This window comes from Trachinotus anak, unplaced genomic scaffold, assembly GCF_046630095.1.
Source record: "Trachinotus anak isolate AG129_WGS33_773 ecotype Australia unplaced genomic scaffold, CSIRO_AGI_Tana_v1 ptg000013l, whole genome shotgun sequence".
NCBI classification, from domain to species: Eukaryota; Metazoa; Chordata; class Actinopteri; order Carangiformes; family Carangidae; genus Trachinotus; species Trachinotus anak.
The window spans coordinates 9,326,325-9,345,829 of NW_027273864.1; the positions used below are offsets into that span (position 1 = coordinate 9,326,325).

Genomic DNA, 19,505 nt, shown 5'->3' on the forward strand with positions numbered 1-19,505 from the left:
CTACAGTACAGTAGGTGCACTGTAATTTAGTGCAGGGACATCAACACGAGAGCCATGGTGAAGCACACACACACAGCATAGCAATGCTGCCGTGATCTATATTGTGCTTGAGAAGCTGTTGCGCTGACTCAGATAACTACTTGCAGGATCTTACAGAAGCTAAGGTTAGGCAGTAGAAGCTAGTGGAGTCATGAATTTTGCATACCTCCTTGCTATTATCTTCTCAAAAATCAACATGCAAAGGGGGAAAAGTCTGTTTTTTAATTAAAAGGCTAAATATGCAACATTTTAAAAATATATATATATATCTTTAAAAATAAGATTGTGAAGATAACAAAAAATACTGCCGTGGGTGTGATATTTCAGCTTTGTTTGATATATTATGCTTAAGAACTTTAAGACGGGTGTCCAAACCTGCATCGTTGTGTCTTCACAGGAGAGCGAAAGCGGAAGATTCTCTGTAGCAGAGAGTCGGACAGGGTGGTGGTGTCAGACCAGAGGTGTCACGGCACAGCCAGACCTGCTGTCATCACTGAGCCCTGTAACACTGAATGTGAACTCAGGTTTGCATTACCTGTTTAACCAACCTTTAGTCCCTGTATGAACCAATTAACAAATCTTTCTTCACTTGGTCATTTAAAAAATACTGACAAGGATTTATCGCCCTTGACGCAGGTGGCACGTGGCCCGTAAGAGCGAGTGCACAGCTCAGTGTGGTCTGGGATATCGTACCCTGGAAATATACTGTGCCAAAATCAGTCGTGCAGATGGCAAGACCCAGAAGGTTGATGACCGCTACTGTAGTGGTCAGCGCAAACCTGATGACAAGGAAGGTTGCCATGGAGACTGTAACCCAGGTGGCTGGGAGTACTCTTCTTGGTCAGAGGTAAGATTGTTGTAAGGAGTGTGGGCTTTGTGTGTGAGCATAACCCACATGTTTGTCAAAGTTTATCTTGGGTCGTGTATATGTGTTTACACTTGCTGATGTTCAAACGTTTGCGCCGCAGTGCTCCAAGAGCTGTGGTGGGGGCACCCGCCGACGAGGGGCAGTGTGTCGAAAGGCAGCTGAGGCTGGCGGTGATGAGAGCAAATGCAGTCAAAGGGACAAGCTGACCGTCCAACCCTGCAATGAATTCCTCTGTCCACAATGGAAGACTGGTGACTGGTCTGAGGTCAGTTCACTTCTTGTTTTATTTACAGGACGACCTGTCTGATACCTGATAGTGGTCACACTGAAGTGGATAGGTTGAGTCACTGAATGTTTACATTAAAATGTTTCCACTATCATACAATGAAAAAAAAAACACCAGAGAGGAATGGTGATTATATCATCTGTGCTAAGACATATGGTTATGTAAAGTTTGTGCATATACATTTGTCTGTGAGGATAAACACAAAAACACTGGTGTTTATGTAGCCTGGTTAACTCAGTATGAAGAGAAACAGACTCTAGTGTAATACTGTAGTTCTAAGCCAGCAATGATCTGGGTCAAATGTAAAATCCCAGAGTTGATTGTGCATGTCTCAGCTGTGGGAGCGTTACTCCCCTCCTTCCACGGCAATGAATGTTGGGAAATTGGTGATTGCAGGGTAAGATGGCCGTACAGGTTACACATTGTAGAGCAGGGAGCTTGAAAAGCTTTGGGCTGCATTCCAGGAATATTTTAAATCTCCCATGTGGTGCAGCTAAATAGAGACGTCTACACTTTACTGTATACATACTGTGTACACAGTGCTCACACAAAAATAAACACACTTGCCCTATTTTTCAGTCCCTCACAATCACCATTTGTTTTGATATCTGCATATTCTACCTTACACAACTCATGATCTAAAGTTGTATTCCAGCAAGCTCACTGTCTTCATGTAATATATTGTATACACATGTAACTCTAAATCCTGAAATATTTACCTATCAGTGCCTCGTGACATGTGGGAAAGGCTACAAGCACCGTCAGACATGGTGTCAGTTTGGCGAGGACCGTCTAGACGATCGCTTTTGTGGCTCGTCTAAACCCGAATCGGTGCAGACGTGCCAGCAGCAGGAGTGCGCCTCTTGGCAGGTCGGACCCTGGGGACAGGTGAGCCATCTCCCTGTATATGCTATCGTACCCTTTGTTCAAGTGTGTGATGAAGATTATATTAAATTATCAGCATGTATCCCAGAACAAGTGACAGAAAGTAACAGGAAAGAAAGTTGTGTATATATACAGTACAGTAAGGTCTTAATATCTAAGACCACTTTCCCATATACACTGATGGGCTGAGGCACTCCTCTGATGAATTCTTCCAGGATGTAAACCTGGGGGAGGGCACAGATAAGCTGAACTCCTCATTTTTTTCATTTGCCAGTTTAAACACTGAAGACATCCTGCAAAAAAAAAAAAAAAAAAAAATACACAAAAACTTTGGTTGAGCTTCTCTTTTACAAATCTTTGTATAGGTTCATGCATACACTACATGGTGGCTGTGTCTGTGTGTCTGTGTGTTGTGCATGCTCAGCCTCATTTGTGTGTGTGTGTGTGTGTGTGTGTGTGTGTGCACAGAGAACTGAACAGCCACCCAAAAATGCGAGATATTTTTGTGCCCCCCACCAGAGGATGTGCGCATGTTAAGGTATATTTGAAGTGGTTTAATGAAGCGTGGTCAAATGGTAGTTGAAGTTGCCGCCACACAAGTTTGACCCTGTTTCACTGGAGGCAATGAGGCAGAAGAGAACGCAGGGTAGGACCCTCTGACTTGGCTACAGTGGAAAAAGGACAATGCAATGTATATGAGCAAGGGTTCCTCATGAATAAGATTTTTGAGACTCTTATCTGCTTGAAACTTGGATCTTTGGATGTTTGCCAGGGGAGTGGAAGGGTAAAGCCTGGTTTACAGTTTTTGATTCGTCTTGTATGGGGTTTGCTTTGTAAGCTCAGATGCGCTGTCTGTCTGTTTTTTGCTTGACTGCTGTGCCTTTTTCTCCGTTTGGTCTTTGGCTCACTGTTGCTAATGTTCTCCCACCACTGCTTTTTTCCCCCTCTTTGAACCTAGTGCACTACCTCGTGTGGGCCAGGCTACCAGATGCGAGCAGTGAAGTGTGTGGTCGGCTCTTATGGTGCTGTCATGGATGACACTGAATGTAATGCTGCCACCCGGCCCACTGACACCCAGGTGAGGAGGCAGTCATCTTCCTAAACACACATTTCATCTCCACCTGGTCTCGATAAAATTGTGCTGGCTGATCTAGTCTGGTCTGGAGGGAAAGACAGAAGGTTATACCGACCTCATCATCCTCATATAGAGACACACAACTCTCAGACAGAATCCCTCAAAGCCCAAGCATTACTGGATGATCTTACAGTTATTCTTCTGAATGCTCTACCTTCATTAACCTCAACACTTCAAGTTGGGCTGAAGTCATGTTTGTCTGTTATATTTTATTTACTCTTAGTTTGAATCTTGCCCATACCCTCATATTGAATCATCTTTTAGTTATGACAGCTGTTCTTACCTGAATAAATCATAATTCAGAGAAATATCAAAACTTACATTTAATGGATGTTCTTTAAATTATTCATTACTAATGTTTAAAGCAGGCTAGTTGAAAAGTCAAGCTACAGTTTCAAATATTTGGTTGTGTCTCGTCCATCCACTAGTAATGCAAAATGAGAAAGTGCGATGTTTGACTCGCTGAGGTTTACGTTTCGCAATCGTTCGTGTCGTCTAAATCTGTCTATGCATCTGTTAAGTCTTCCACACAAACACAAAGAGGCACAGAAAAACCAAAGAAACCTTTTTTGAGCTGAATGAGAGTTTTGTTTGGTCAGCATGGGGCGTAAACCCATTTCAGAGGGCTGAGCATGCAGACTCAGGATGAGGCCCCCTCTAGTCGAAGCGGCTCTTAATTCCGGTGCCTGGGCCGGCAGAGCCAGTGACCCTGAAGCAGTCGCCCCACCTCGTTGTGATTTTAAACCAGCCAGCCATGAAGTGGGCCACAAGGCCGTCTGTCCCACCACCACCAGCCACCAGGCAAGGCTTAGAAAATGAGGGACAGATAGGTGGATGGAGATGCCTGTCTGAGTACAAGGAGGAGCGAGGTGGAGGCAAGACATGCTTTGCTTGGTACTTCCTCACATAGAAATGCTGAGCAGTTATGGACATGGCTTGGGCCTTTTATATAATTTGTAAAAGCTCTAAAGCAGCAGTATACATGCTTCCACTCAAACTCACACAATCATCACAAAATCGCTCATATTTCATCAGTTTAGACATTTAAAATGTGACTGATGTGATTTGAGCGTAGAACTACTTTAAGCGCTGCCATGAGGTCTATTTGTTTCTGTTAGGTGGAGGAGTGTGGAATGTGGAGCCTGCTCAGATCCTGTGCGACCTGATTAAGGCCTTCATTCCTAGGGACTGGGGGTCAGAGGGCACCAGAGGGCATGGGGGGGAAAAAGAGGAAAGGGCGGAAGGTGAGGGACAAGGGGGTGGATTAGGGGTGGAGTTTACAACCACGCCAGCATGGGCATTGGAGCCCTGAATACCACTCCACTATGACCTGTTATGACAGGGATCAGGGCTTTATGCTGAGTGGCTTACTGCCACAATCCATAGTTTGAACTGACGGGGCGGACCCTGTTAATGTTGTTTTGGTAAGGTGGGGGGAAAGGGTTGATGGGAAACACAACTGCTCTCAAACGTAGAGCTGAAGGAATATAGTTTAAGTTGTTAATGACTGCCCCATGTCAGAGGAGCTATCTCTGATATTCATGGTATTTTGTGGTCAGGGACAGATGTTGTTACAGTATATTCATTTTGTTAATCACTGCATGAACGGGTGTTTGTGTCCTCCCTTCCACAGGACTGTGAACTGGCTCAGTGTCCCAGCAGCCACCCTGTTCCCCCAGGAACCAAAGTCCCCTCCCACCAGGGCCACAAAACCCAGTGGCGTTTTGGTTCTTGGACCCAGGTTGGTGGTCCTGTCACATCTTCAGTCCTTTTGTCTTTTTGCTGGTTTCCAGCTTCTTAACCTTTCTCCTCTGCACACCAGTGTACTGCCAGCTGCGGCAAAGGGACACGGATGCGCTATGTGAGTTGCCGTGACAACCAGGGTGGCGTGGCAGATGAGTCGGCGTGCGCTCACCTACCAAAGCCCCCTGCTAGAGAAGTGTGCTCAGCAGTGGCCTGCGGACAGTGGAAAGTGCTGGAATGGACAGTGGTAAGAAAACCACCTGTCATCATCATTTATTCAGTTGTATCTGACCCACTTGTCTTATATTATCTCAAAATTACAATGTTAAAGCTCACCCAATGTTGTCGAGGACACTTTAAATAAGTGGAAATTTGGAGAAGAGTTTTCAGTTGAATCATTAAACCTTTAACCTCAGACCTGCATCTCATTATACTGATAACACTGTTGATTAACTAAAATTGAGTCATCAATATTACAGTCCAGATGTTTTTCTTCTGGCGAGGTTTATTTAGTATGCTTGACATTATTTTTCACCTACGCAGACAATTAGTGCCTGCGCACACTATGTAGATATTTGTGTAAGCAGGGACATGGAGACATGGTAACAGCTGGAAGGTAAGGTCTGGAGGAGGGCTGGAATAAGGCTAGAGAAGCAGTACATGTCTTTCTATGGTTGTGTTTGTTTGAAATTATTGTTGTGAGGACGTTTCAACAGAATGAGGACATTCAGACCGGTCCTCACAACTTCAACGAGCTGTTTGTAGGTTAAGACTTGACTTTAGGGTCAAGGTTAGTGTTTTCGTGTGTGTGAGAGAGAGAGAAAGAGAAAGAGAGAGAGAAGTGGAGTGAGGCACAAGTTTCTCGAGCTGGGAGATGCAAGGGGCTGCAGTGAGGGGCTCCAGTCTTGTTTACAGATGTTTCTCATCAGAGTCCTGGTGATACAGTACAGCCAGACTGCAGGTCTGGTCACCATACACACATACACACACACACATGCATACACACCCGCACATATACCACCATGCCAAAGACACTCATTGACCCCCGAAAAGGAAATAGTTCATCCCAAGGCAAAAAAAGATTTCTGAGCCTTATCCCAGTCACAAACAAACACACACACACACACACACACACACACACACACACACACACACACACACACACACACACACACACACAAGCATTCTCTCAATTTAGTAACCTAAAGCAAAATAGCTTTCTTTATCTTGCAGTGTCAGAACACTCTAATATGACAGATCTTTGTTATTGTTCTCATGGTCTGTGCAGCCTACAATATGTTACCCAACAGCTTCATTTGTTGCCACATCATATACACTGACTTTATATATGTAAAACTTTCTTACAGTATCTGTAATCATGTGAAATCCATAACATTGTGACAGAGCAGTGTAAACCTCTGGGCAGTGTAATCCCAGGCGAGGTTTTAGAGTGGACAGCTGTTGCATAAGTACAATATATCACCTTATGCAAGACAGAGTGTTGACTCTGCAAGGGAGGAGCTGTGGAGGACACCATTAGTACTTTGTGGAAGATCTGCCTTGTGTTATTTTCCTAAAAAGAAATGTTTGTGCTTGGGTCTTTTAAGCAGTACAAATGCCATGGCAATTTGCTGCATCCCATGTTTAAATGGACGAGAGCTTTGTTGGGATCCTCAGCACCCAGTCAAACTGCATTCAGTTTGTGTAGGGGCTTGGTAAGGATGTGCCTCGTCATTATTTTGTTCTGGGCACTTTTTAAAGACGAGCTGAGGAGTGGAGTGTTACGATTTATGTGGCATCAGATTCCATCTGAATCTAGTTAACATAGTTCTGATGGTTGCCTCCTGTCTTGGCCTTCAGCGAGCCGTGGGAGGATTTTTCAATTGAGTGTCAAACAGCTGTAAATATGATCAACACCTTCATGTCTGAGGCAGTAGGATACAGGTCAGAAAACTGGGAGCAAGTTTCTTTTGTGAGGTCCTTTAATATCGAAGAAGAATTAAAGAAAGAAAGATATAAAGATGATATAAGGAGAGAAAAAGATAAATGGTATGTTTGTTTGCATGCATTTACACTGACATCTGGTGTCTTTATCCACTGTATGTGTGTGTTTTCAGTGCTCAGTAACCTGTGGCCAGGGGAAGACGACACGGCAGGTACTGTGCGTCATCAATGACCAAGAAGTGAATGCTAGTGAGTGTGACCCAGACGATCGTCCTACTACAGAGCAGGATTGTGCTATGTCTCAATGCCCGTCCCGCTCCAGTGAGTCCCGACCTTTGCCGTCCTCACCAAACGCCAGCGCCAGGAACAACCTGCCCCGTAGCCAATCACACCAATGGCGGACTGGACCCTGGGGCGCGGTGAGGCATCTTACAGACACACAGCAGCATCACATCATAGTGGTCAACAGCCATGTCTCTGGGGCCTGACATTTCTAATATTGTGTGGAGTATCACGCAGCTTAAGCCTCAGCTCAAACATTCAAAGGCAAGAGAAAATCTTAGCAAGTGGGAAAACTGTACTAACTTTTTTGATGGTGCTGTGATTGTAAAAAAAAAAGAGCACCACAGCAATGGTCAGCGCTGGTGAAGTCAGACTACAGTGTACAACATTTCATACAGTCACTTTATTAAAGGAATAGTAAAAAGATGTATTTGGAAATGCTTCCTTTTCTCCAAGAGTTAGATTGAGAAGATTGGTAGCACTTTCATGTCTGGATGGTAAATATGATGCCGCGGCCAGTAGTTGGCTAGTTTTGGTAACAGATTAAACAAACATGGTATAGCAGTAATAATGATGTTCATTAGTGAGCTTTAGAGGTCCCTGTAGGTGGATTTTTTTTAACCTTTGGACATGATAGCTGTTTGCCCCATTTCCAGTCATTGTGCTGCATTGTGTTCCCAAAATTTTAAACTATTCCTTTAATAGATGGATAGATAGATTGATAGATAGATAGATACATGCATAGATACATAGATAAAGTGCAGTGCAGCGAGATAAGACGTTGGCTGCTGCTGTCACTGATTCTCTGGCCTGCAAGGATGTTGTGGAGAGGATGGTTGGTATTGTCCGAGAAGGCTTGAATCTTACATTGCATGTGTCTTTCCACAACAGTCATTTTTAAGGTGTCCTAACTGAAATTGTCCTCAAGATACCAAGTATTCTCAGCATTCCCTGTTTCAGGAGCTTGGCATAGTTGAAGCATTAATGTAAACTGCAAACTCCAGCAATTTCTTATGATAGTTTAAGTTTTGTTATTTTCTTCCTACAGTTGTAACCTGATGCAGACCGTGATGCACATGAATTGAAGCTCAGTTCTCCATGATCTGTTACCTTTTTAAGACAAAGCCTTTGTTATGTAATCTACAAGAAAATTGTGACTCAAGAGCCACAGGCTGCCCCCTCCCGTGGATCTCTTTCTGTGTATTGTTCAGCTGTTTTTTTAAAAAACACAGCTCAGTGATAATGTCTGTCCAAAAATAACTTTGACCTTAAAATAATTCTGGGAAGTAATCAAAGCTATTTCTGATGACTCTTCCTTCCTCTGTCCTGAGGATATGTGTTTTAATATAGCAGCAGACATTGTCACTCATTTGACGTGAGTTGTCTCATAACTATTGTTGCCTGAATTTTTCTGTGCACTGCACATTTATTCCTAAAAATTTGCACTGTATACATTTAGCCTACCATCTATGTACAAAAAGATACACTGATTTATTACTTTGCAGCTGGGAGTTTTACATCAGAGTGTGTTTACAGGTCACAGTGTCTCGATGAAATGTAAATAATATACAGTCTGTCCCTCTTGGACTCATTTAAACCTGTGCCCTGAGAATCTGTTTGTGAGAACCATCTATTTGACAGTGCACACTCTCCTCTCTCTGTAAAAACAGTGCTCCAGCACATGTGCAGGAGGTTTCCAGCGGCGTGTAGTAGTGTGCCAGGATGAGAATGGCTACCCTGCCAACAGCTGTGAGGATCGCAGCCGGCCCAATGAGCAACGATCCTGTGAGTCAGGGCCATGTCCACAGTGGATCTATGGCAACTGGGGCGAGGTAAGACTGACACCAATTTACTGCACATGAGATTACAGCTCATCATGGCTCTTGAGTGTCCCAGACTGACCATTGCCTAGCTTAGAGAGGAAACTGTAAACTCTGGGATGCCCATTTGTGTTTGAATAATTACTTTGACTAATGCAGATGTTGCTCAGTGTGGAGGTTTGAAAATGCATTATAAATCAACTAAGACTCATACATCTATTTTCATGTGAAAAAATAGCACTCGTTTCTTCTCCACACTAGAAAACCTTTTTCCCAAAAATAATAAATCTCTAAAACACAACCTGTCTTGCTGTCTTCAGTGCACCAAGCCATGTGGAGGTGGGATTAAGACGAGGCTGGTGGTGTGTCAGCGTCCAAACGGCGAGCGTTTCAATGATCTGAGCTGCGAGATCCATGACAAGCCACCAGATCGTGAGCAGTGCAATACTCAGCCATGCCCGTCTAGTCCCCACTGGAGCACAGACCCATGGAGCTCGGTACGCTCATAAAAAATACTCTATATCTTGTTTTTTCCAACCTCACATTTTTTCAAATACCTGTAGTCTTACTCTTTCATAAACAGTCTTAAAGGGGCTGGATGACTATAGTGCTTTAGCACTGGAGAAATTACACCCTGCTTCTCTACTTTTACTTTTAACACCCTCCACTTCCTGCGCCCTCTCTGGTGCCCATGATTGGTCAACGTTTCCTCAAGACATTCGGAAAGTTCATTTCTGTTGCACTTAAACGGCAAAGATACGCTCACTTGCAATATGCCAAAAAAGTACAACATTACAAAATGCTTCAGTGACAGCTGTGACCATAAGAACATTTTTTTGTCAGTCCTAGTTACCATAAAACTGTTGATGAGCCTTGTACTAGTATTTGAAAAATTCAGGATCACTTTGTATCACAATCAAAGTTAGTTTTGTAAAATATTGTTTTTAAAGATAATTTATTAAGATATTTTTTCCTTTTTATCTTTTGTATATAGCATTAACTTTAAAAAGTGATTTATTTTGTGTCTTAGCTCTTTGTATTCGCACATTTAGCCAATCGTTGTTCATATGCAAATGCTGATGAATGTTTTTGTATATCAGGAATATACAGTACGATGCCTTGTTCTTTTATTATCCAAAGAATGGCCCATAATCTCCAAATATGTGGTGCTACACAATATAGCTTGGTGTTCTGTTATGAACATTAAAAGCACCAACTTACATAGGACTGTATTTGGGCTGTGTACTATATATACATCTTTGTACTATATACATCTTTGAAATGGCTATTGTATCAAGAATTCAATTTGTCTCAAGGCACATGTGGTTTTATAGAGAAGTTACTAATTTTATTTAGACACTTTATTTTACAGTTTATGCCTTTACCCTCTGTTATAAAACCAACAGCGGTGTTGCCCCAAAATGACATTGATATTGAAGCATGAAAATGCTGACTCAAAAGTTCTTGAAACGTCCAGTATCAGTAGTAAACACCAACAAACAGCAGCTGTACTAGCACTGTAAAATAAAGTGTCTCGCAGAGTTTGTGGTAATTAGAACTAATAGCCATTGTATTCCATTTTGGCAGAGGGTTTTGACCCAGATTTCTTTAGTGTGGCCAAAACAATAGGTTTAAAGCTCTCTGCTCCAAAGGTGCTTGATATGAGTGTATTTATATTGTGTTAGTTAATGTTTGCTTTGTACAGTAAGTACTTGGAGTTGCTAAATATGCTATGCTCAACAATACCTCACTTGGAACAAAACACAACTCAACTAGCCATTAAACTATGATAACCTACACTACAGTGGTGCTTTGGCCAAACAAGGGAGATATAAGATATTAATATCAAAAATAAACCATCACATTTTTTGGTCGGTTAGGTGTTTATTGTGGCACATTACTTTTTGATGCTGCCTTTTCTGTATGTTTTATTTCTTTCCATGAGCAGTTAGTGGATTGATTAGATTGATCAGCTAAATGCAAAGTGTTGAAACAATGTTGAATTGTCTTTGAATGTCCATCAAACAACTTGCTTGACCTTTAAGAGAATGGGCTGTTAAAATGTCGTATTTTGAACACGTGACACCTGTGACCACAGGGGAAGTTAATAGTGTTTTGTATCCAGAGCTCTTACTCTGAGCCAACCTAATGTGTCTACCTCAGTCTCTGTTATGATTGCCCCCCTGCCGTATCTTTCTCTCCCTTGCACTAGAGGGATTTTGGCTGGCTAAGATTAAGCATGAGTTGTTGAGGCTATCCAGTGCAGTTGGTGGCCCTAAACACAGATCCAGGGTGCGTGTCATCTCCCACCTTGTTGCTTACCATTCTTTTAAGGACAGTGAAAACTGATCCAGAATCTGTGGTTAGGGGCCACTTTTGGCTGCAGCCCACCCAGTTGACTCTTCCTGGTCATAAATGTCTGTACTGACATCACACCTTATTTTAAGGGCCTGTTAACACAGCAGTGAGTACATTTATACCACACATCATTTACTAATGAGAGCTATCGCTTGTAATGACTCCCACATGTGTGACTGTAAGGCAGCATACGATCAAATCTAGGCAGAATCAGTGAAAGTAGGACACAGTATTAACACAACACATCCCATTATTAGTTTCATTTTTCAGTATTAGCAGTTTAACTCCTTGTGGTCAACCTCTTGATGCAAATAGCAGTACAGCACGAACACCATATCAACAGGCTCTTGAAATAAGTATATTGTATGTCTCTTATTCACAAATGGCAGTATTAGTCTGTATTTCAAGATTTCAGATTTCTGTATATTTATGTAATTACTTGTATTTATTGTTACTTCATTATAATGTTATGTCAATATTTAATTTTTTATGGATTTGTTGGATTTCTGTTCATTTCCAGAAAAGGTTACGATTAAAGTGAAGTAGAGGTACCATCAAAGGCTTTTTTCATTCTTATTTGAGCGAAACATTTTTGTCACATGCAGTGAGCAAGCCACTGTCACAGCAAACTAAGAGAAAAGGAAGAAAAAAACCTTATTATCTGGTTGTCCAAAAAAGTCAGAAAGTGAGCCCCAACCTTTAACAACACTCATCCTATTCCGAAATGTTTAACTCAAGATTACCAACTTTAGCTTTATGGTAATTACAGTGTGTTTGTGGAAGAGGAAATGTCCTGTATTATTTAGTGTCTTAACTTTGACTTTGGCAACAAGATTTAAAAGAGATTCCTGGCAAATAGCTTATAACGCATTCCTCCCTGCCAGTCTTTTCAATGGGCTGTTTTTCCTGAATGAAAATGCACAAATCACTGAGCAATATCCTTGTTATTTTATGTGGTCAGGGCCTCCGCTGACCTCTTTGAGCGACCCTGCTTTTACCGTCTGTGTCAGGAGTTCAAAGCTCTTTCCATCAAGGTAAATCTTTGTTCTGGGTGACAATGCCTCAGTATACCTCCCATCTCATTTACTGTGTTCATTCACTCTTAATGCCTACCCCGGCGGCTTTTTCTGGGACGCCTGGTGACGTGTGCTCGGCTATGAAGTTGCCAGCGCCCTTTGCCCCTTTCTGTCAGGCCCCTTTACTCTGGTCTAATGCAGGTTGATGACAGTGTACCAATGTGGGGGCCAGTGACAGTGACTCGAATAAGGGGGGCTTTCAGCAGGACAATGCAGTGGTGCATTGGCGGGTCAAGGGTCCCGTTTGATCTGGGGAGGGGCCCCTTCCTGGTTCATCCCATCAGTACAGACAGACTTCTGGGAAATTGCTTGTGATCCATGGATAAAAAAAACAAAACCAAGAAAAGGAGTTCAATAGGATTCCCAAAAACTGCACTGACAATGGAAAGTGGTGTATTTAGAGGAGGGGTTAATTTCACATCGTGGACCAATACATTTTCTCTCTAGATTTTTGTAAATAAAGGTGTATTTGAATTATGCATTTTGTGTCTGAACCTCCAAGGATCGCCATCATCCTCTGAACCGCATTTAGAATCAATTTCAATCTGATCAGATTAGTGATTGACTAGTGATTGTCAACATTGCATGTTGTGCTATTCGGTGTAAATAAAATCGTGCTGACTTTTCATGACACGATGAAGTCAACAATGTTAAGGTCAAGTGTGTGCAAGCAGTGATGTTTGTATTAGTGCACTGCTCTGGATAATTGCAGAAGTTGTGGGCAGAGTTAATGAACCCTGCATGGGGGGTGGGGGGTTCATGTACTGATAAAACACATGGTGTTTTAATTTGGCCCACTTGTACTGATTCCCAAGGTACTCTGAGGGCATGTCAGCACAATACAACAGCAGGAAAGCCCTTGTAAAAACATATATAAACCTTTTGAAGAGAGACCTGACATTTGAACAGATGACTGCCTTGGACCGTAAATGTTTTCCTTTAATTATTTGAACCTTTACTGGGAGGTTCAGTTTCCCCTGTGATGACACTCTCACTCTCCACAGTTGATCGAAAACAAACGTATTACCATAAATTGTCTTGATGTCAGCGACTAACATTAAAACTATTATCTCTTGTTAGTCAGTGGTGGTATTACATATTTTGACATTAGGAGTGACATATTACAACCATGAAGTCAGCCTGCCACTCACATGTGCTATGGTTCATCATGGGAAGTGCTATCCCACTCATCATAGAAAAGCCATATAAGAAACAGTCATTGTCATTTTTATTGAAATATAAGCGCAACAATATCCGCACAAGAATCACACAATGTCAATGTCAGTCTTTATTTCTTGGCAAAAAACAAAACTGAATCATAAGTTTTTGTCTTTATTGGTTGAATAAATGAACAAACCACTGACGACACAAGTAATTTCAAAACATCTAGTGTTTAACAAAACAAACTGGAATGTGAAAGGTGCCTGGATTTAAAAAGGGGAATAAGCATTTTATTAGCCCCTCCTTTCATGAGCCCCCTCTACCCTTCCTCTTCCCTGAATGGGGTGAGAGGTCACAGCATGTTCCTGTCCAGTACAGTCCCTTGCTGGTCAGGACAGCACCACACGCTGGGCCGCGCACTCGTTCAACTCTGAGCCTGTCGCTTCCCATCCATCCCCACATGCAACGCCCCCTTTGATTATCTGAGCACAGTCCAGCCTCTCTCCACTCCCTCCTGTAATACTGCTGCTGTGTGTGAGTGAGAGTGTGTGTGTGTGTGTGTGTGTGTCTGCCTGTCACATTGAGTTAGACCTTCGGTAACTCGGTGAACCCGGAGGTGATTCAAAATGCTGCCGGGGTGATGGGGCAAGCTTTGCCATTGGACTAGCTACCCACGTGGGACTAGGTCTATTTGCCCACATTGCTTTTCGTTTTTTTTTTTTTTTTTGGAGTCAGACCCACAAAATAACCAACATACCTAACTTGTTTTTAATTACTGCTGTACTGTTATCTATTTTTTTTTTCATGCAGATTCAATTAAGCCTGACATTTAACAAAAAACATGTGCATGATGAATCCCATTAATGCTGTTTGACTTGAACAATGATGGAGAGAAAAAAAAAAACATCTACCCCCTGAATTTCATTGGTTTGGAGTTTTTACACGAAACATACCTTTCTATTTAACCCCTTCTTTCCTCTGACATCTTCCAGTGCTCAGCGTCCTGTGGAAGAGGGTTCAAGTCCCGTAAGGTGAGCTGTGTGACCGGGTCAGGCCGTCCAGTCCCAGAAGAAAACTGCCAGCACCTGTCCCCCAAACCCAGCAAGCAGAGGCGCTGCCGAGGTGTACGATGCCCCAAGTGGAAGACTGGCAACTGGGAAGAGGTAGGACCCTCTGACCCTGCTATAAAACACTCCTCTACCACTCTTGTTCTCACGCTGCCAGACTTGTAGCCTGTTTTTTTTTCTCCCATTCCGCTTTAATGCTTATCAGCTTGCAGGCAAGTACATGCATATGTGTGAAAACATCTGCAGCTAAACCCGACTGTATTTATGCACCATTCCAGGCCACTAACTAAGGCAGGGTGCTTTACACATCACATGGTGGTTTGCTGGGTTGCAGCACAGGCCTGAGGCGCTGCAAACAGAGGTCTGAGTGTAGTGTTAACGCTGGGACTGTGACACCACAGTACATTAAGTGGGACAACAGGAGGGATGTGTACCCCTCTTTGAGGTTCAGCCAGTTCTGAATCTACCCCTCTCATCTCTATATTTTCTCTTCCTCTGGCCATCACATTTCTCTCCTCTCTGTCCCTTTTATCCTTCCTCTCCCTGTTGCTCTTTTCCTCCACATTTTCTTTCATGCCCCCCTTTACTCTCTCACTTTTTTTCTCTCTATCTTCTGCCTCTCCAATGGAAACCACATGTTGGTCTTGTCTTTGAAAGCCCTACTAAAGAGCCAATTCACTAACGTCATCATTGCCACTCTCAAAGTGCACCTGGGCTGCTCGAGAGCCTTCCTTGTGTTTACTCCCTTCTTCTTTACCTCATTTTATTCTCTATGTCACTGTTGTCTTTTCTCATGACTTTTTCTCTGAATTAACATCACTGGCCAAGAGTCCAAGCACACAGAGTCACATATGTGCTTCATACGTCAGAGAGGATGTGTGTCTGCCCTAAACAGCTGTGCAGCAGGACACACGCCAGGAGAAATTTAGACTCCACACAAGGCTCTTATAGCATGATTACCCATGGTGCAACAGGGTGCCTAGTGGTGCAACTGCTAAGATGTCAGGACAGATAATGTACAGTGAAATATGTTGCACTGTGTCACACATTAAAGGACATGTTGTAAATTCCTGTAACAGATTGATGTGTATATAGATTCAGGTAGAAATCTCAGGGTATGGTTCAATTCCAGTCATGTGATCTTACCACTGTGCGATCATCTGGATATGTTTATCATTTCCTGCTCTTTAAATCCAGAAAAAACTTCAGCCGTTGCTGTTTGATGGTGGTCTTACTCATGCTCATGAACACACACAAACACAGGCTTCAACTCTATATACATTTACAATTATGTATTGTGTAATTTGCTTGTTATGTAGATCACGAGCAACCTTCAACAGCGTCTGTTCAAAAAGACCAAAGGACAAAAATTTGTTACTCTAAAATATCATTCTCAAAAGCAGTAATTCAAGTTTTGAAGCTAAAAAGGAAGCATGCATGCATGGTTCATATCAGGTGATTATTTCCGTCAGCTGAACTCTGAGAAGACAAAACAGATTCTTCGTCCTCTCTTGTTGTTTGTGTTCTCTGTAGAAACGTCTTCTGTATTACAGCAGAAAAAAACACACTTTCATTCAAAACATCACTGCCACACAGACTGAGAAATCTATCTAATTTCTAGGCTCGGGCTTCATACTTCTTCACTTTTCTGTGAGTAATATAAATATTTGATTTAATGTCAACGCTAAATAAGAACATGGAGGTTTGGTTGCAGTTCCTTAATTAAAGTCTTTCATCAGTCTAAAAAAGTTGTGAAAAGCCAATTAAAGGAGCTACAATGCAAAAAAGAGAAACAAGCATTTACACTTACATAAAGCAACGTATGCATTATTAATTAGACAAACATGAGCATAAAGTAAATCACAAAATGGCCAGAATAAATTACAATAGAATAAAACAAAAGTTAGTACATTCGATTAAGTAAACGATAAAGTGAATCTTCACGCCACATAAAAGGAAAACAGCTGTCTAAATAAATAGCTAAGAAAGTCAAAATAACGCTGCCATCGCTCATGAGGCACGTCGAGTATCGCGATGGTGACAACATTACGGGAATATAACGATGACTATCCGGTTTAATGTACAATAATACAATAAAATCAAATGTGTAATAATGGTTGAATGGTCTCAGTTACTCAGAATAAGCTCGTACCTGTGCTGCTTTCAGTGCTCAGCATCATGTGGCGACGGCGTCCAGCGACGAGGGGTGTTCTGCCAGGTTGGAGACCGACGGAGCTCACTGGAGACCGGCTGTTCCCAGCGCTCCAGACCGGCGTCCAGCCAGAGCTGCCGGGTCGCTGACTGCCCCTCCCGCTACCGGTGGAAGGAAGGAGAGTGGCAGACGGTAAGCTGAGGAAGCCCAGAGCAGTGAACAGTGTGCCGACACAGGTCCGTCTGAACCGGGCGGGGGATGAGTTCGCTCGCTCTGTCATTTCTGGTCAAATGAGTTGATGGCTCTGTCGGAGGCCAGAGGGGAGGAGAGGAGAGGAGAGGAGACGAGGAGGTGCATGGCCCTGATGAAAATCAGATGATCAGGCATTTTCTTTTCTTTTTTTTCTAACTAAGCCGAAGCCTCGTTGGAAAAATGGGTTATTCTGGTCCTGATACTGATGGAATAACTCGTTTTTTAGAGGCAGTAAATGTAAAGTAAATGCACACCTGTGAGGAACGATTGTTAATCAAGTGTTTAAAAAACATTAAAGAGCCTACTAGCCAACATGCTGCTATTTAAAAGCCAGATTAAAGGCCCTGACAACCCATTTTCTCAGTCTGCTTCTTTTTATTAGGGATGTGGTCCTACATGAGCACGCACTATTTTCTTGTTGTTTGCTCATGTTTCCAGGCCATTGTCAATCAAATCTGGTCAAACCACACAGAAGAAGACGTGATGAGGCAAATTAGCTGAGTGTTTTATTTTAAACTGTTACTAACAATACATACGGTTTGATTGCTTGCTTGCTGTGTTATTTACATATATGAATAGTAGAAAGTCATTTGTAGGCTGTATGAATATAATTAGATATGTATTGCCTGCTGAGTCTGAGAGTGCTTAAAGTGAAAGAACCTTGTTGCTTAACATAAGGTTGCAGTCATACCTAGGCTATATTTAGTGGGTGCATTCCTGCTGAATAATATTCAGCAATTTTCTGTAGGCCAGAGGCTACAGATCCTTGTGGAGAGTTGGGATTATTAAAACAGGCAGCTGCGGCAGGAGTTTCTTCTTGACTGTGTTCAAGTGATGCTGAATCTGGGTCACTGATCAGCATGAAATGTCTTTTCTGAAAAGAGAGTCTAATTAGTCTGGAGAAGTGTTTGGAGCTCCCTGCCTGGGTGTCCGAATTAACAGCTGGAGGTAATTACAGCAGTTCACCTGGCAGGAGTTAACGTGCCTATGTTTGTGATGCACACTGACTTCCCATAGCCTAGCTTGTTGCTACAGGCATAACCTACCTGTTAAATGAAGTGTTTTTTTTTTGTTTTTTTTTACCTTTGTCTTCCATCAGTACTGAAACATACGGAAACTTGAAGTCCTGTCATGCAATGTACATTCATTCCTCCGCTGTACAGCAGCACAGCAAAACTAATAACAGCAGTTCCAGGTATTTCATTTGTTTGACAGTGTTCGGTGCATTAAGAGTGATGAAGACCAGCTGGAAGAGGCTGTGGTTGTAACACACCGAGGGTTTCTGACGCAAGTGTAAGCCTCACTGAGCCCTTCCTGAAGTGTTCAGTGCATCAGTTGTACTAGAGACTTGAATGTTGTAATAACTGAATTACTTCATGAACCTGGATATACGTAGTACACATTGTTGTGGAACAAGATTTAATGAAAATCAACACAGATGGATTCATTGACCCAAAGGCCTGGCAAAGTCAAGTATATGTGCAATCCTGTATCCTTATTCCCAATCTTGTAAAGGAGTAGTTCACCTTAGTTTTGTTTGAATATGTTAATTCTTGCTTGTAGCCACGGTTAGATGTGGAGATCAATACCACTCTCATACCTGTTCGTATAAAGCCCCAGCCTGGATGCAATGAGCTTACCTTAGCGTAAAGACTTGAAGCGGAGGGAAACAGCTAGCCTACTAGCTACCTATTGTAGCTTGTTTATTTACAAACACACATATGAAAACAAAGTGTGTGGTTTTGGTTGTGGTTTTACAAGTTACATGCTGTAACAATTTTTTGCTTTGGTGCAGTCAGTCAGGTGTTTCTCCCTGCTTCCTGTCTTTATGCTAAGCTAAGATTAGCTAATTGTCTCTTATCTCCCTACTTATAGGTAAGACAGATAATGTTGAATTATCCCAATCAAACCATGGTCTGAGTTCACTAATAAAACAATAGGTCAACATGGTTTATTGCTTTGCCTCTTTTTTTATTTCTCATATAGAAATGTGCAGTGGTGAGGTGACATCAGAGAAGCCCTCATTTGTGGTCCATCTAAATGAGTTAACTAGTTTCCAACTTGTCCAATCTGGGTTTAAAACAGATCTGACAGGGGTAATTGTAATTTATTAGATTCTATTACATTATTATATCCTTACAATAAATATTGGTGGCAACCTCCAACCCCTTCACCCATAAATTCTGCTCTTGTCAGTGAAAGAAATATTAGTCTAGGGCCCAGGTTGTTGGGCTTCTTCCACAAGGAGCTCTGTGTAACAAATATAGTGTTTATATTTTGGTCTCTTCTATTGATAAAACAACAAGATTGTGGGTGTCTGGCACAGGGAAAGTAGCTCATTAATTAGTTGAAAGCAACCTCTCATGACAGGGCCATGTCCTCAGCTCAGGTTCTTCTCCTAAGCAACACAGCGCTCTTGTCTCATCTACTGTTTTGT

General features: G+C 42.3%; 1 protein-coding gene and 1 long non-coding RNA gene across 3 annotated transcripts in view; one reads left to right on the forward strand and one right to left on the reverse strand.

Moving 5' to 3' along the window:
• Window positions 1-19,505, forward strand: part of adamts9 (ADAM metallopeptidase with thrombospondin type 1 motif, 9) — a 44,084-nt gene that overhangs the window by 15,278 nt on the left and 9,301 nt on the right. Inside the window, exons 19-30 of the mRNA XM_071494257.1 lie at window positions 437-563; window positions 676-886; window positions 1,008-1,172; window positions 1,920-2,081; window positions 3,037-3,156; window positions 4,847-4,954; window positions 5,036-5,203; window positions 7,074-7,319; window positions 8,853-9,014; window positions 9,323-9,499; window positions 14,590-14,760; window positions 16,832-17,008. Coding sequence (XP_071350358.1) covers window positions 437-563; window positions 676-886; window positions 1,008-1,172; window positions 1,920-2,081; window positions 3,037-3,156; window positions 4,847-4,954; window positions 5,036-5,203; window positions 7,074-7,319; window positions 8,853-9,014; window positions 9,323-9,499; window positions 14,590-14,760; window positions 16,832-17,008 — 1,994 coding nt within the window. The remainder of the gene's footprint in view (window positions 1-436; window positions 564-675; window positions 887-1,007; window positions 1,173-1,919; window positions 2,082-3,036; window positions 3,157-4,846; window positions 4,955-5,035; window positions 5,204-7,073; window positions 7,320-8,852; window positions 9,015-9,322; window positions 9,500-14,589; window positions 14,761-16,831; window positions 17,009-19,505) is intronic.
• LOC139630635 (uncharacterized) lies at window positions 16,014-18,278 on the reverse strand. Of its 2 annotated transcripts, none has more exons than XR_011693196.1 (3): window positions 18,152-18,278; window positions 16,817-17,120; window positions 16,014-16,206 (listed from the first exon to the last, which is right to left on the reverse strand). It is a non-coding gene; the product is annotated as an uncharacterized lncRNA (long non-coding RNA). The 2 variants fall into 2 exon arrangements; XR_011693195.1 differs by lacking the exon at window positions 18,152-18,278 and adding an exon at window positions 17,760-17,900.